General features: G+C 42.8%; 1 protein-coding gene across 1 annotated transcript in view; it reads right to left on the bottom strand.

Moving 5' to 3' along the window:
- The window catches only part of OSBPL10 (oxysterol binding protein like 10), a 546,334-nt gene extending 534,142 nt beyond the window's left edge, over nt 1-12,192 (bottom strand). The window contains exon 1 of the mRNA XM_044086441.1: nt 11,870-12,192. Coding sequence (XP_043942376.1) covers nt 11,870-12,064 — 195 coding nt within the window. The 5' untranslated portion in view covers nt 12,065-12,192. The remainder of the gene's footprint in view (nt 1-11,869) is intronic.
- Between the last annotated feature and the right edge of the window lie 2,324 nt (nt 12,193-14,516).

Genomic DNA, 14,516 nt, shown 5'->3' with positions numbered 1-14,516 from the left:
CTTAATGGAATAAGTGCTAATAGAAGTAGACAGAGACTTGCCATGAAAGGAATAACAGAAAAAAATGGCCTTAAATATCCAGGAGGAGATGGTTTGCTTAGAAACAGCCAAACCCAATGTCCTGGGATGAAAGGAAACAAAAGACTGATCAGACTTACAAATTGCCTTAGCTTTTTTTCCAAATAGCACCTGACCTGTCTGTGCAAACCCAAGGTATGCAGAACCCATTCACTAGCAGACTGAGAAGGGAAAAGGAAGGGAGTTGTACTGACTGATTCAAGGACAACTCATTCACTACCCTGGGCATAAAAGAAGGATTAATACAAAGGGACACCCTATTCCTGTGAAAAAAACAAAAGGAGGAATGGCCATTAGGGTCTAGACCTCAAAGACCCTCAGAGCAGAAGTAATAGCCTGTAACAAAACAGTCTTCCAGGTACAAAGTTGCAAAGAAGCAGAATCTGCAGGCTCAAAAGGATCCTGACTCAATTTTTCCAAAACAAAATTAAGGTCCTGAGGAGGTGGAATAGGTTTCCTGGAGGCCTAATATGCAGGATGCCTTTAAGAAGTTGTTTGGCCTCAAAAGCAGAAGTCAAAGGAGGATTCAAGGGAAAACGAGCAGAAATGGCTGACAAATGAGCCTTCACAGAAGACTGGAGCAACTCAAACAAATAAGAGAGGACCAGATGGACCTCACTGAAAAATGGTCCTGGCTAAGGGCATGGCACCAGACCGAAAATCTTTTCCATCTGCAAATATAAGATTTCCTGGTAGAGAGTTTCCTTGCCTCCTGTAAAACTCTCAACACATCCCCCCAAAAAAAGAGGTGCCTGAAGGGGATCAAAACCTCATCACCCACAATGTCAGCTGAACAGTGGACAAGTGAAGTTGGAAGAGTGACCCTGTGTCCTTTGTGAGGAGATCCAACAGGTGATTGTCCCTGGCCAGATGCATTAAGACGGGGAACCAGTGTTGTCTTGGCCAAAAAGGAGTCTTTAGCAACATTTTCGGAGAGTCCAGATGAAACTTCTGCAGGACTTTTGGAAGCAGAGAAGGGGGGGGGGGGTAGCATAAAAACATCTCCTGCCAAGGAAAAGAAAGGTGCCCATCTCCCATGCCAGACGGCATGGCATTCTGGAACAGAATAGAGGAAGCTGCCAGTTCAGAAGGGAGGCAAAACGTTCTACCTGAAGAAGACCCCACCGATGGACAATGTTCAGAAACATGTCTCTGTGAAGCATCCATTCGTGAGCCTGTGTTTTGGACCTGCTCAGAGAGTCTGCCACTAGACTCTGCTCTGAAGGAATGTATTCTACCTGAACAGTTAACTGATAACTTGTTGACATACCACATCAGTGTAGTGTTGTCTGTGTACACTTTCAAGGGCCCTGGAGAGAACATGAGGTAAAAAGCTTGAAGGGCCAGAAACAGAGCTCTCATTTATTTGATGTTGACATGGTCTGACTGCTGATGGGGAGGCCATAGACCCTGAACTTTCAGGTGACCAAAAGAAGTCTCTCACCCCATGTCTAAGGCATTGGTGAACAGTTCTTAAGAAGGCACTGGAGGCTGAAAGGGCCAGCCTGGATTGAGAGCAAACTGTTGAATCCACCACTTGAATTCCTTTACAGACAAGGAAGGAGAGGTATGCACTGAAATCCAGGGGACAACAATGCTGCAGCCAAACAGATCTGAGGTACTAGTGAAGCTTCCATATATGCAGTCTGGACAAAAAAAGCACTGGAATAGAAGTGGCCATGAATCCTAGGGCCAGAAGAAACTCCCTGACTGGCATGGCAGTCATAGGAAGAAAAGAGAAAAAAAAGACGGTCAATGGTAAAACTTGTGCAGGTGGAAGAGAGGCCAACACCTGCACTGTCTGAATCCTACATCCCAGATATGTATGATTCTGACAGAGAGTCAGGATGGACTTTTGGAAGCTGACAGTAAACCCCAGACTTTGAAGAGGAGAGAGGGTGAACTTCAGATCCTGTAACAAGAGACTGGGAGAAGGCATGTGAAGCAACAGGTCATCTAGATAAGGAAAAATCTAAATGACTTGGAGCCTGTAGAAAGCAATCACAGCAGCTAGACATTTTGTGATTGCCCTTGGGGCAGTAGAAAGGCCAAAAGACAAAGCAGAGAACTGAAAATGGAAGGAAGACACAGAGAAATGTAAAAACTTCCTGAAAGGGGAGTAAAAAGGGACACTAAGGTAAGTATCTTTCACATCCAAGGACACCAGAAAAGCCTAGAGTAACAAAAGAAGAAACAAGATTTGAAGAGTAAGCATATAAAAAGAAGGTACCTTGAGAAAGGTGTTGAGCCAGGAGAGATCTAGAATAGGTCTCCAAGTGCCCTCCTTTTGAGGGATCAGGAACATTCTGGAATAAAAACTCTTTCCCATTTGGGAAGGCGGGACAGGTTAAATAGTTCCTTTGTTCAGCAGGGACCCTAGAACCTCCAGGAAATGAGGAAGTTGCTCTAGAGGAGGTTGAGGAATCACTGAAGACGACGGGAGAGACTTCCACACCATGAAGTAATCCGATGACAGAAAGTACCCAAGAGTCTCAAGTGATGAGACTCCAAATTGGAAAACAAAGGAAAGTCAACTGGAGAAAGGAATCTGGTTTAAAAGAATGGGGGGTGAATTGTCAAACAGAAGCAGGTTTATCAGATAAAGGAGCCTTCTAGGCCACAGGAATCTGAGAAGCCTTGCCAAAGGAGACCCACCTCCAACTCTTCCTGCTCTTGGGAGGCCTGGTGGAGTCACCTGTGAACAAAAGTAGATCTAGATGGATAATTCCTCTGGAAGTTAGGAACAGGAGAGACAAAAATATGTTTAAGGTCCTGCGAGGCTTTGCCTTTCTCTTGAAGAGACTTAAACCTGTCAGCAGCAGCAGTCACAAAAAATGTTTATTATCCAAGGAAGCATCCAACAACTTGGCATTAATGTCCTCAGGCAGAGACTGAAGATGAAGCCAAGAATAACACCTCATGACAGACCCAAAAGCTGCAGCCATAGAAGAGGGGTCCAGCATCATAGCTACACTCACAGTGGCAAGCCACTTGAGAAGCAGAACTTGAAAAAGATAAGGCAGTGGATTTGCCTTCAGAATCATGAATGTCAGAAATAACCTGACAAGCCTGAGCAATCAAGCCACAGCATACCTGGTCATGTGGATCTGATAATTAACAGCTCTAAAGGCCAAAGTAAAAACAGTGTAAACTTTCTTACCAATCCACTCCACTGCCCTACTATCCTTATCAGAAGGTAAAAATCTGGAAGAAGGCAAACGTTTAGAAGGTTTGTCAAAAGAGAGTGGCACCACAACAGGATCAGCAGAAGGACATTTAAATAAAAACTGACAGTCCCCAGAAACCTTATAGAGCCTATCTGGGTTTCTTAGGAGCAGGAGACTGAGAAACAGAGACTTTGTAGCAGCAATGAAAGCATCTAACAAGGCAGCCAACACAGGAGGAACTGCCGATGGTTTGGGAGTATCCACCTGAAGCAACTCACAATATCTTCTCTGAATATCAGACAATTGAGAAGAATCCCGCTTTAAGTATTTCATCATCTACCGCCAATTCGTCAAAAGACGACTCAGGGCAAACAGACTCTTCTTGATCAGAACCATAAGCCAAAGGATAAGGCATCTATGAAGAATAGGACAAAGACCCCTCATCAGACACAGAATCCTCATTAGCAGAATCTGGTTCCCTAAGCTGATTAGAAGGGTAGAAGTCCAAGGAGGAGCTGGTACCAAAGTCCCTTGGGGAGGCTTTTTGGCCATCAAGGCAGAAAACAATCACCGAGTAAACTCCTGCCATTCCCTTTGAGGATCCTTAGGATGGACTGAAACATGCTTCAGTTTTTGTCTTTTCTTGGAAGGGACATCAGCCCAAACAAATACCGGAGGTTCCGACCCTTGGCGAGATTCGATAGAACCTGGAACCTTCTCCCTGACCAATATCCGTGGAATCCCTGTAGGACTCTCTAAAACAAACATGGATCCCCACTCGATATCTGAAGCAGATGCCTGCAAAGCGTCAGAGGACAAGTGGAAGGATGAATCCATGCAGGCCTCCAATGAGGTCATTGCAGAAGAATCCAACTTAGATACTGAATGACCTACAGAGCTATTGCCCGCTTCTACAGGAATGTCCAGTGGAGGGTGGACAGCTAAAGAATCTGGCCGAAACTTCTTGGTCTCCTTCTTACCTAGCGGGAGTATCTCGGGGGTCAAAGAATTCTGCCCTGGTACCCTTGGCTAACTGTTTAAGCCATTGATTTTCAAGATAAATGTTCAGGGAAGGCAAACGGCTTCTGAGTGTCTTAGGCACAAATGCCTTACAGATACTATAAGAGGTATGGTCGTGGGAAGCACCCAAACAAAAAAAGCACGGTTTATGACAATCCTTATAGGAAATCTGCCTCCCACACTGACATTTTCACTTCTTGGATGACAAACTCTAGGTAGAAAAATAAAATACAAGACCAAGAAAGAAAGAAAAACAACCCCAACAGGACACTTAGCTGGTGGCTAAGTATTCAGTACAGACCAACTAGCAAAAGTAGCGTTCGAACTGGCAGCAAAGTTGTTCTAGGTAGATGCGTTCACATGTCCATTTTATGCCCTATATTCTATGAGTGGAGCTTAAATGTGATGTACAGCACACACAAGATCATTAGGCTTTTACATACTGGCTGAATGTCAGGCTGTCCTGGGCAGGAGACCCCTTCTGTTTTGTACACTGCAACAGTGATATAGGAGGACATCAACAGGTCTCTCTTCAGGGTTTCAGTTTTCAGATAAGTCTCGGTTTGCAGATAGCCAGACTCACCCCACCTGACAAGGCAGGATGCCTTTGGTCACTATCAGATGGATGGAGAGATCTCCTATAAGACCCAAGGAAGCAATAAATGCTGCCAACTACCACATGTCACTAGAGACATAAGAGATGTAATGCCTGCACCCATCTGTGCCACCATCCAGGATGCCACATCCCTGTGAGCCCAGCCCTCTTTAGAGAAAGGCCAGAGGCAGCAGCTTTGGTTAGATTCCAGATTCTCCTCTATGAAATGGATGATACGCATGCTGCTGCTACAAGATCTCAACATCTGGCTTATAGTTACTTGCTTAGATCCTGACTTCTCACAACACATTTGCAAGAGCACATCTGATCATAATGACAGTTACACATGTGCTGCTGCTCACTTCACAAAGGAGCAATACAGTAATATTTTTGTTCATGGAATGTGCTATTTTTCTCTTCTACAAGCTTGCAACCTCCTGAAAATCTCTATGACAGTTTTTGTCCATCTCCTGTCATTAACTGCCCTTTCTCTAGGTGTAGTAATCTTGGATTACGAATAAAATAAAATAAAGGGGGCATTGGGGGGTGCAGGGAGGCCTGCTACCTGCAAAAAAGTGCTTTTAGCCTTTTTTTCCTGTGAGTCATTGGTTCATAACAGTAATAGCTCGAGTATCAGTGTTTTGAATGTTAGTATACGTCAGCTGCCAGTTATAAGCTACATATGCCAAGCAACAGTGACACAAATTTGTCTTTAGGGAGTTACGATACAGGTCCAATACCTCCATGGAGAAAAACCTGGTTAAGGCACTAGAAATGGAGTAGATAACAAGGGCCAACGTGGTTTACTAAAAATACAGCATACTCAGTAGAAAGTACATAAAAACCCATGTGCAGCTCTTTTTATGGGCATTGAAGGGCACCATCCAAAAGCCTTGTGGAGGTAATTACATTAAGACCTGAAGAGCTTCCTGCAAAACCGCACATAAATGATGTGAACATTACATCATTCAAACTGCAGAATCACGTGGAATCCCTTCCTTACCATCTTCTTGGGGATCTCAAACAGATTAAAAAAAATAAAAACTCTTTTGTTATCCCCACTTGGATGAGCTCTATGGCATTCTGGTAAATAAGTACTTAAGTGTATGCTGGATGGTAAGCAATTATAGTATATGCATCCTTCTCTGCTATCCAGAAGCCATTTGCCTTAGGAGATGGCTCTCAAGGCTGAGGATAATGCAAGGAAAATACATCCTAGTATACTGTCCAGCATGAGAGGAAACAGTATAGACTGATGAGGGACCAAGTGAGTTAAAGACCTCTTAAGGACTTTGACAGAGGTCCAGCTAGAGAAAATAACTTAGTGCACTGCAGGCCTTCTTAGGTATTTGGAAGCTATCTTGCTCTTGAAAGAACTGGAAGACCTGGAGAAAAATACATACCCCTTACTGAGAAAAATGAATTGCCCCTTTTGTTATCCTGAATGATCTTCTAGGAGGGTTCACCAAAGAGAAAAATTCCTCGAAGGAGTGTCTACAATGGCCAAAGGTAGCTGATTGTCTCAGCCAAGCCATCCTGCAAAATAAAGGCAAGCAGCAGTGGCTGGTTAAAGTTCTAGTGGATGTGGCAAAATGCATGGAAGCCAAAGGAAAAAGAAAATGGAAACTGTGGGAACAATCCATGCAGAATAATGTTTTGGATGAGGAGTGAGGTTTAAGGGCAGGGCAGGAATTGAGCAATTTATGTAAGACCGGATTGATGATAATTAAATATAAGAATATATGCAGTGTATATTGTTTGCAACTGGGAACATGTTACTATGGTTTTGTTTTCTGTTTTATAAATATATGTTTATCTATGTCAGAAGTGATATACCTGAAGCCAAATAATAACACAACATGAACAGCATTCTCCACAACTTCCCAAGGGGGAATTTTTCCAAGACCTGCTCCATCAGGGAAGACCAGTACTAGGATATATGTAACAAAAAATTAAAAGAATCTACAGGTTTAAGGAGGAGGTGGGAGAATAAACCCCATTCCTAATTCTATCCTGAGGTCTGCCCTTCATGCCGAAGACATTTCTGAAGCCTACAGTAGGCAGATTAAAATTACACAGTAATCAGCATCAAGATGCTTTCTTCCCTCCTAACCGTGCACATCAACATTGATTACTGTATAATAAAGAGGGAAGCCCAATTTGAACAGTCTTCCTGGGTGATGAAAGAACACAGTCTGAGTTACTTCAAGCAGAAAAATGGTGAACTGCACCATCATGACTCCCCTTCACTCTTCTCTAAAGTTCTGATGCATAAAAGAAGGTTACTCCAGAGAGGTTTGTAAAAGCCTAACAGCTTCCCCCAAAAAATAAATACATACATACATACATACATACATATGGATGCAAAGAATATCAAGATCTAATATCTTTAGTTTGCAAGAGCACATCAACCACTGTGCTCTTGGTTTCAGTTACAACTGAGAAGTCACAGAGGGAGGGAGGGAGACAGCCTGCACCATTATCTAAAGATCATTACTAAGAACCTTTCTCACAGGACGGTGGAGGTAGCATAGGTAACATGGCTGAATGCAGTTGATTATGTTGCTGGATGAAGTCTTGGTGGGCTGCATTCTAGGATGAAGCAATTAAATGAAAGAATTGCATAAGGCCTAAGGCTGGCAATAAACTTAGCTGCTGTAACAAAGTGATAATGTTCTTGACTATGGCCCAGCTAAGCAACCAAAGTTCTATTAGTAGCGCAGGCACCTACTAGAGTAAGAGTGGAGGAGGAGAGAAGTTATGCAGCTTTGCTGGCTCAGCTCTCTTTTTTGGAGGGGATGGGTTTCATGCATGGGACACACACTCCTGTGGTTGATTACTAGGTGGAGACCACAGCCCTCACAGGAGTGATGGATTCAAAGAGGGTGGGGGGTTGTACAGGGCTGTACTAGGGAGTTACTGAGGAGTTGTAGAAGCAAGTGACAAGCCATCGCTGACATGCATTGCAAGCTGAACCTGGGCATATTACAGGACATGCCCAGTGGGGTTAGGGCAGCAAAAATACAAACCACCCTAGATGGCTGCCTAAATGACACCATCTCCCAGTTTGTATTTGCCCTAACATATGGAGAAATGGGGAATAAATGGGCCAGCTGACAGAGTCTGGTGGATAATTGGCAGCTGTGAAAAAAACTGCTGTTTCATGTGATTTCACGCAAAATCAGTCACTTTCCATCAGAGGCTTACCAGTTTGCTAACTGTGAGCTCTGTTCCAAGAAAAACAATGTTCTGGCTATGACCCAAGGTGTACTAGTGATCTGTGTAGTTGAAAGAAGTGACAAAGGTTTGGAAGAGTGCAGAAACTTATACTTGGTTGCTGTGTGTGTGCGCACACACTGTACATGCTGAAATTCACACACCAGTAGACAATGGAGAGTAATGACAGAGGCTGAAGCAACTGGTAGGACCGGAGGGCACTGGACACTGCAAAGAACTGTGTTATATCCCCCAACCCCACAAATGACCATGGGCAAGCTTGCCATGGATACATTTTAAAGCACATTAAATGGGAAGTCAGGAATAGAAGGGGAAAAGCATAGACAGTCACAGTATGATGGCTCTCTACTTAGCCTCACTCTTTCAAGAGAATGGTGACTGCAAGCCCCTAAGTTTCTTCCAGAAGGAGGGATATCAAAGAAAAGATCACAATGAGGTGCTGCTAATGTGCAAAGAATCATGGAGGATGGTTCATAGTAGATGTTAGGAAGCCTGCAGTCAGTGGCAGCTGAGGGGAAAAAAGAATATGCTGTCAGGCTGTCTGGGGGAATGAGAAGACCAAAGTCTTGGCTCAGGGCAAGGAAGGAGCCTGCAGGCACAGCCATGACCCTTAAAAACAATGGTAAATCACACAGGAGGATGCAAAGAAGGTATTTCTTGGTCCAGATTTCAGAGTTATAAAGAACTTCCATGGATCTGACAGGGTTCTGCTAGCATGTTTACAGAGTGCCAATCTGCTCCTGCACATGCAGGGAGAAGGGGTGTCCTTTCTGGCAGCATGTGCTGGAAGGCACCCATTTGGATCCAGGCTGCAGCATTCAGGATATTAAGTCAAATCACATGACTTTTATTACAGGATACAGACCCATAAGTGAGAATCTACACTATTCTGTCTTCTTTCTCTCACTGTCAACCACTGACTTCTAGTTCTCTAATGTTAGCTCCCGGTCTTCTTTGTCCTTGGAGGATCCAATGCATTGGTGCTGCCTCCTGGTGTGACCTATGCCAAGAAGGTTTCCCCTCCAGGATACCTACAGACAGGGGAGGGCCCTCGGCTCCTCTGCATGTTTTAAGAGGTACAAGCCACACCTCCAATGGTTCAGGCCAGGTGAGCAGCTGTTGTACTGCGGCTTTCCACTGGGCTTTTCTCTTTAAGCCCTACCTCCGAATAACACACTGGGCTTACATCATGACATGTGATGTGCAATGGCATCACGACTGAAACATCCCCCTATATGTGGTTACTCATCCCTTGAATGCCTACATCTCTACTGTAAACACTAGGTTACCGGCATGACAATGGTCCCACAATGGCTGCCTGCCCCTTGCCTGAGTTCCCCCAGCATTTCCCCACACTCTCCACACTGGAAGAGGCAAGTAGACACCACCAGCTCCAGCACATGCCTGGGCCATGGTTTGAACTTGGGTTGCGTGGGTTATAGTCATTGCTTAATCGCACCACATTAAGTGAAATGTTAGTACTATCTTGCCTTTTATGCTCTTACTTGGGACTACAAAACAAGTCATGTCCCAGCACTGAGCTCCATTCAACACTGTACAGCAATATATATTAATGAAAGCTTTGAACTTTACCTAAAATATCTACACTTCACAAGACTGAAGTTTTCGTACCAGCAATCACAGTATTATGAGCTGGCCTTAGACAGAGAAAAAATATGCACATCTTGTAGTGATTCCTAACTTTTTTGGTGGCCAAAAAGCACACTTAGAAGGTCCATGCTTTCTAGACATCAAAAAAAGAGCTTTTCAACAAAGCCCATAACGTGGGCATCTAAAGAGAATGACAAGGTATAAATTTGTGAGCTTACATGTGCATATACTCCTTAGCTCCAGCAAACAGGCACTATGTGTAGGGCAAATGGAGCAAGCATGCCCTAAGCATATAGCCTTAAGAGTAAAAAAACAGCCCGGACAGTGAGCATAAGATGATATACCCAAGTGTTCCATCCACTGCAAAGTGCCCTTCAAAGTATGATCCTCTGTTTGCCATCTCTAAACAGCAAAGTTACACTAAAACAAGAATGAATACCTGTTGATGTATTGCCAACAAACAGGGCTGGGGACAGTGTTAACCAAACAACTGCTCCCCAGAATAATATAAAAGCCACTAACAAACAAGTTATTGCAGCTAATAATAAACTAATGTACGATAAAAGAATAAGGGTTGCCTAGCAACATTATAGGGAAAAATACATCAGGATCATACTTATAGTTTATGACTTGGGAAAGCTACACCTCCTGCTATATCTTTTTGAAAAATACATAAGAACAGGAACAGGCAGGCTCCACAGTTTTAAAACACAAAGAAAACTGACTGGATTAACTTATAAAGAACATTGCTGCATAAAGCCTATTAATGTAGCTTTGGCTGTATTTTGTATGCAGTCACTAAAACAACTTCATGCAGACAGAAGGAAGACTAGGTCTGTTACAGGAAGTTCTAGTGACTGCTCAGACCTAAGGGCAATCATAATAGAAGGACCTGAAGATTACAATGCATACCTAAGACCTTTACACTTCAGTCTTTAGAGTGAAAAAAGGGAGAGAAAATCTACACTAATACATATTCCTAGCAGTGCAGGCAATGAAGATTAAAAAAAAAAAAGAAAACAGTATAGATAACAGCAAATAAAAAAAAATAAAAAAAACACAACACAGTGGATGGGGGAGTGAATGTGATACATAAAACTGAAAGATGAGACAGGGTAAGGGGAGGATGTTTGATGCCTGAAACCACCTGATGTAAAATTCAGAGTAAAAGAAGTGCATACCTATAAAGGAGGATGGAAACTACTTTTCCCCTTGCCAAAGGCTCTTGATTACATCAAGGGGGCTGTGACAACAAAAGAGACGCACGGTAATTATCTGGGAGGGTGAAAGGGTCGGAAATAAATACAAGTGTGCAAATGTAAGAATGCAAAATCTGCAGGACATGAAAGGAGTCAGTGTGTTCTTCTAGGGATGTAATGAGGTGACCTATAATGACATGTGAAAGAATAATGAAGCTTCAGCAACTTAATGACATGGGTACAGCCTAGCAAAGAAAATATGCAGCAACTATGCAAGGATGTCCTTCACGGTGTACATAACGGATACAGTGAGCAATCTGTAATGGAAACTGCATACAGTCAACACAAACAAAGTTAGACTTAGATTAGAAACTTGTTAAAGCTTGACAGACCACAGCCATTTTGCAAAGTATGCAGATTTCCGTTCTGTAGTGAATATGCACAAGGAATAAATAACCAAGAGTATGTGAGCTTTCATTGACATTTGGGAGGGAGCAGCATGGATATCTAAAAGGTGTACATCAACAAAATGCCCACCTTAAAAGCTTGTGCATACTTTGAGCTAAGCTATAATTCACACTAAACACCTTCGTGCATATGTGCTGCCTTCTAGAAAGGGTGATTGAGTCATCACATGCTTTGATGTCAGCTTTCTTTTAGTCTGAAAAAATATCAGTACACCAGGCTTAGAAAAAAAAAAAGTGTGGACTCATTTTTTGCTAGCCTGTGTGTGTGAACGTTTGTCTGATCAATGGAATAATTAGAATCACAAGATGATCATTATACAAAAAATATTTAAAAAATCAGGACATTGCTTCTTAGCTTGACCTGAATTTCATACAGAATACTTCCCTAAACTGAAGCAAACCAACCATAAAATGCATACATTTTCTTATAAAAACAACATAACGGACAAAAAGGTTGTCATACACAAAAAGCTGCTTTCTTCTGGACTTACATACCAGTAAGGGAAACATAAATCTTGTCCAGCACTGCACAACAAAACTGTTAAGACCAAAATCATAAACACGTCGCTTTGCTTGCATGAAAATCCAAAGCAAGAGAGCCCAGGAAAGCACAGCAGGAACTATTCCTCTAGTAGAACTGTAGGGTGATTCCTTGGAGCTGCTACAGGCTGTCACTTCAGCGGACGTCATATGACTAATGCATATCTTTCTTGAATGAGCCTGGAATGTGATTGGAGTCCCAAACTCCCACTGTGCTTTTTTAATGTGACTTCATGCATGCTAATGAAAAGAGAACTTGCTCCAAACCCACTGCAAGGAGCAACCATCGTGACACATGGATGCACTCCCTCAGAAGCAAGCAAACTGCACGTTCCCACCCATTCAGAAAATTATATAAGCACTGACAAGTCACAGCATGACCTGAAACATTCACAGAAATAATGCTTACACCAATATGACTTAAAGCTGCAATGATGAACTACACGAGCCATTCAGTGGTAGAAACACTGGCTCTAGGTGATTTGGTCACACTGACCAACACTATTGCTGCTGTTGTTGATGTGACATTCCAACCTCAAGCAAAAACGGGAAGAAGTGAGTTAACAACTACAGCAACCAAGACCATGTTAAGTACAACATACATGCCCTCACTGTTAATTTAAGACACAACAGCAAATAAACAATATCTGACATCATACTGCAAGCTTCTGAATATCAATGTACCTGGGGTAGTGTATGCTATTTCAATGTACTTTTTAATTAATACATTCTGCTTTGGGGGAGTATGGGCACAACTGTATTGCTGTGACTTCATTTTTCAGGTTGGACGTACTCCAGAGAGATAATGATACAATTTTAGCTCACCCTGCTGTTTCAACTCAAAGAGAACTGCTTCTCCTACAGCTCAGACTGGTCTCAGCAATTCATTAATATAAACTCTGCATATATTTTAGATTCTCTGTACATAGTTTTTTTTTTTTTTTTAAGCTGAAAGGCTACTTTATGAGAGACAAACTTGCAGCCAATGCACTTTCAATGCAATACCAAAAAGGCCAGCATAAAAGAATAAGGTAGAATGACAACATACTAGAATGAATTGAGGGTCAAAGACTATTTGGCATTTTGCGACTCCTGCTTTTCCTTCTATGTGGGAAAAACTGAGCGCTCTCTACAAAAGAGGATTTATGAGCATTGGTATAATGTTAAGCATAAAAAGGAGACGAATACTCTACACAGACACAGAATTTTTTGTGTGGTAAACAAAAAATACTTTTTTGCTCTTGAACAGATGGTTAGGAACCCAAGGGTCTGGCCCCCTGGGAACATACTTTAGAGTATACGGAGTTGCTATGCTAGATGCCCTTGAATGCCAGTGAGAAGCCATGGCTGAATAATGCAGTTTCTATTACTAGTGTGTTGAAATTCAGGGCAGTGAAAAGTACAGTTGTGTACCTACCATAAATGTAGATGTTCGAGTGTATTCACTGTTGCAGTCATTACTCTAGGGTTATCCTGCTGGCAGGCTACCCGCAGTCGGCCTGAATTCCAAAGTCCTGGTCCGGCATTGGTTGCTGCCGCCTCTTCCCTGATGTCAGTGCGCCAGGGGGTATAAAAGATGCAGCTGAAACCATTTTCTTCAGTTTTTCTTGCCCCGGATGTCAGGTGCCCCCAAAAGGGGAGGCTAAATATATTATGCCAATAAACAAACATGCAGTAAAGAAACATTTCCTTCATCTACAAGCAAATACACCACATAAATTGTACAGAATAGAGAAGTACAGATAAACCCCAGCAAAAGAAAGGGGGACGGTGGGAGGGTAACCTGGACTGCAACAGTGAATACACTCGAACATCTACATTTATGGTAGGTACACAACTGTACTATGTTCATTGTGTTTCACTGTTGCAGTCATTACTCTTGGGTTGAATCCCAAAGCTGAGGATGGGTGGCTGGGCTAAATAGGATTAGGAGAGGCTATGAGGCCCTGCAGAACTGCAGTGGCAAAGCCTGCTCTGGATTTAGAGTAAAGAGGTAAGTGGTAGTGCTTTGTAAAAGTGTGCACTGAACTCCAAGTTGCAGCCTCTAAGATGTCTTTAGTTGGTACTCCTCTGAGGAAGGCTGCTGAAGTGGCTGCTGCTCTAGTAGAATGAGGCCTAATGCCCTTAGGCACTGATTTGCCATGCTGAGAATAGCAGAAACGGATGCAATGGCCTGTCCATTTAGAAATAGAGATAGCCTTTCCTTGTGATCCTGCAGCATATGACACTAAAAGTTGCTCAGTCTTTCTGAAAGCTTTAGTTCTGTCCAAGTAGAAGCGTAACTGCCTGTGTATGTCCAAAGAATGCAGAATTTTCTCACCCTTGTTCTGTGGATTTGGATAAAAGGTAGGCAAGTGAATGGTTTGGTTGAGGGCCACACTGGACACCACCTTAGGCATAAATGTTGGGTTTGTTCTCAGAGAAACCCTGTCTGGATGAAAAATGATAAAAAGGTTCCACAGCCATGAGTGCTTGTAACTCCGAGACTCGTCTTGCAGAAGTTATTGCTAGGAGCAGAGCTGTTTTCCAGTGTTTTATATCCGCTGTTGAGGCTGGCTCAAGAAGGAGGCAGTGTGAGTTTTTCCAAGACATAATTGAGGAC

Source organism: Protopterus annectens, chromosome 10.part0 (genome assembly GCF_019279795.1).
Source record: "Protopterus annectens isolate FY-2018-M chromosome 10.part0, PAN1.0, whole genome shotgun sequence".
In the NCBI taxonomy this organism is placed as follows: Eukaryota; Metazoa; Chordata; order Ceratodontiformes; family Protopteridae; genus Protopterus; species Protopterus annectens.
Note: the sequence above shows the minus strand (reverse complement) of the source record. Positions and strands in the feature narration are given on the sequence as shown.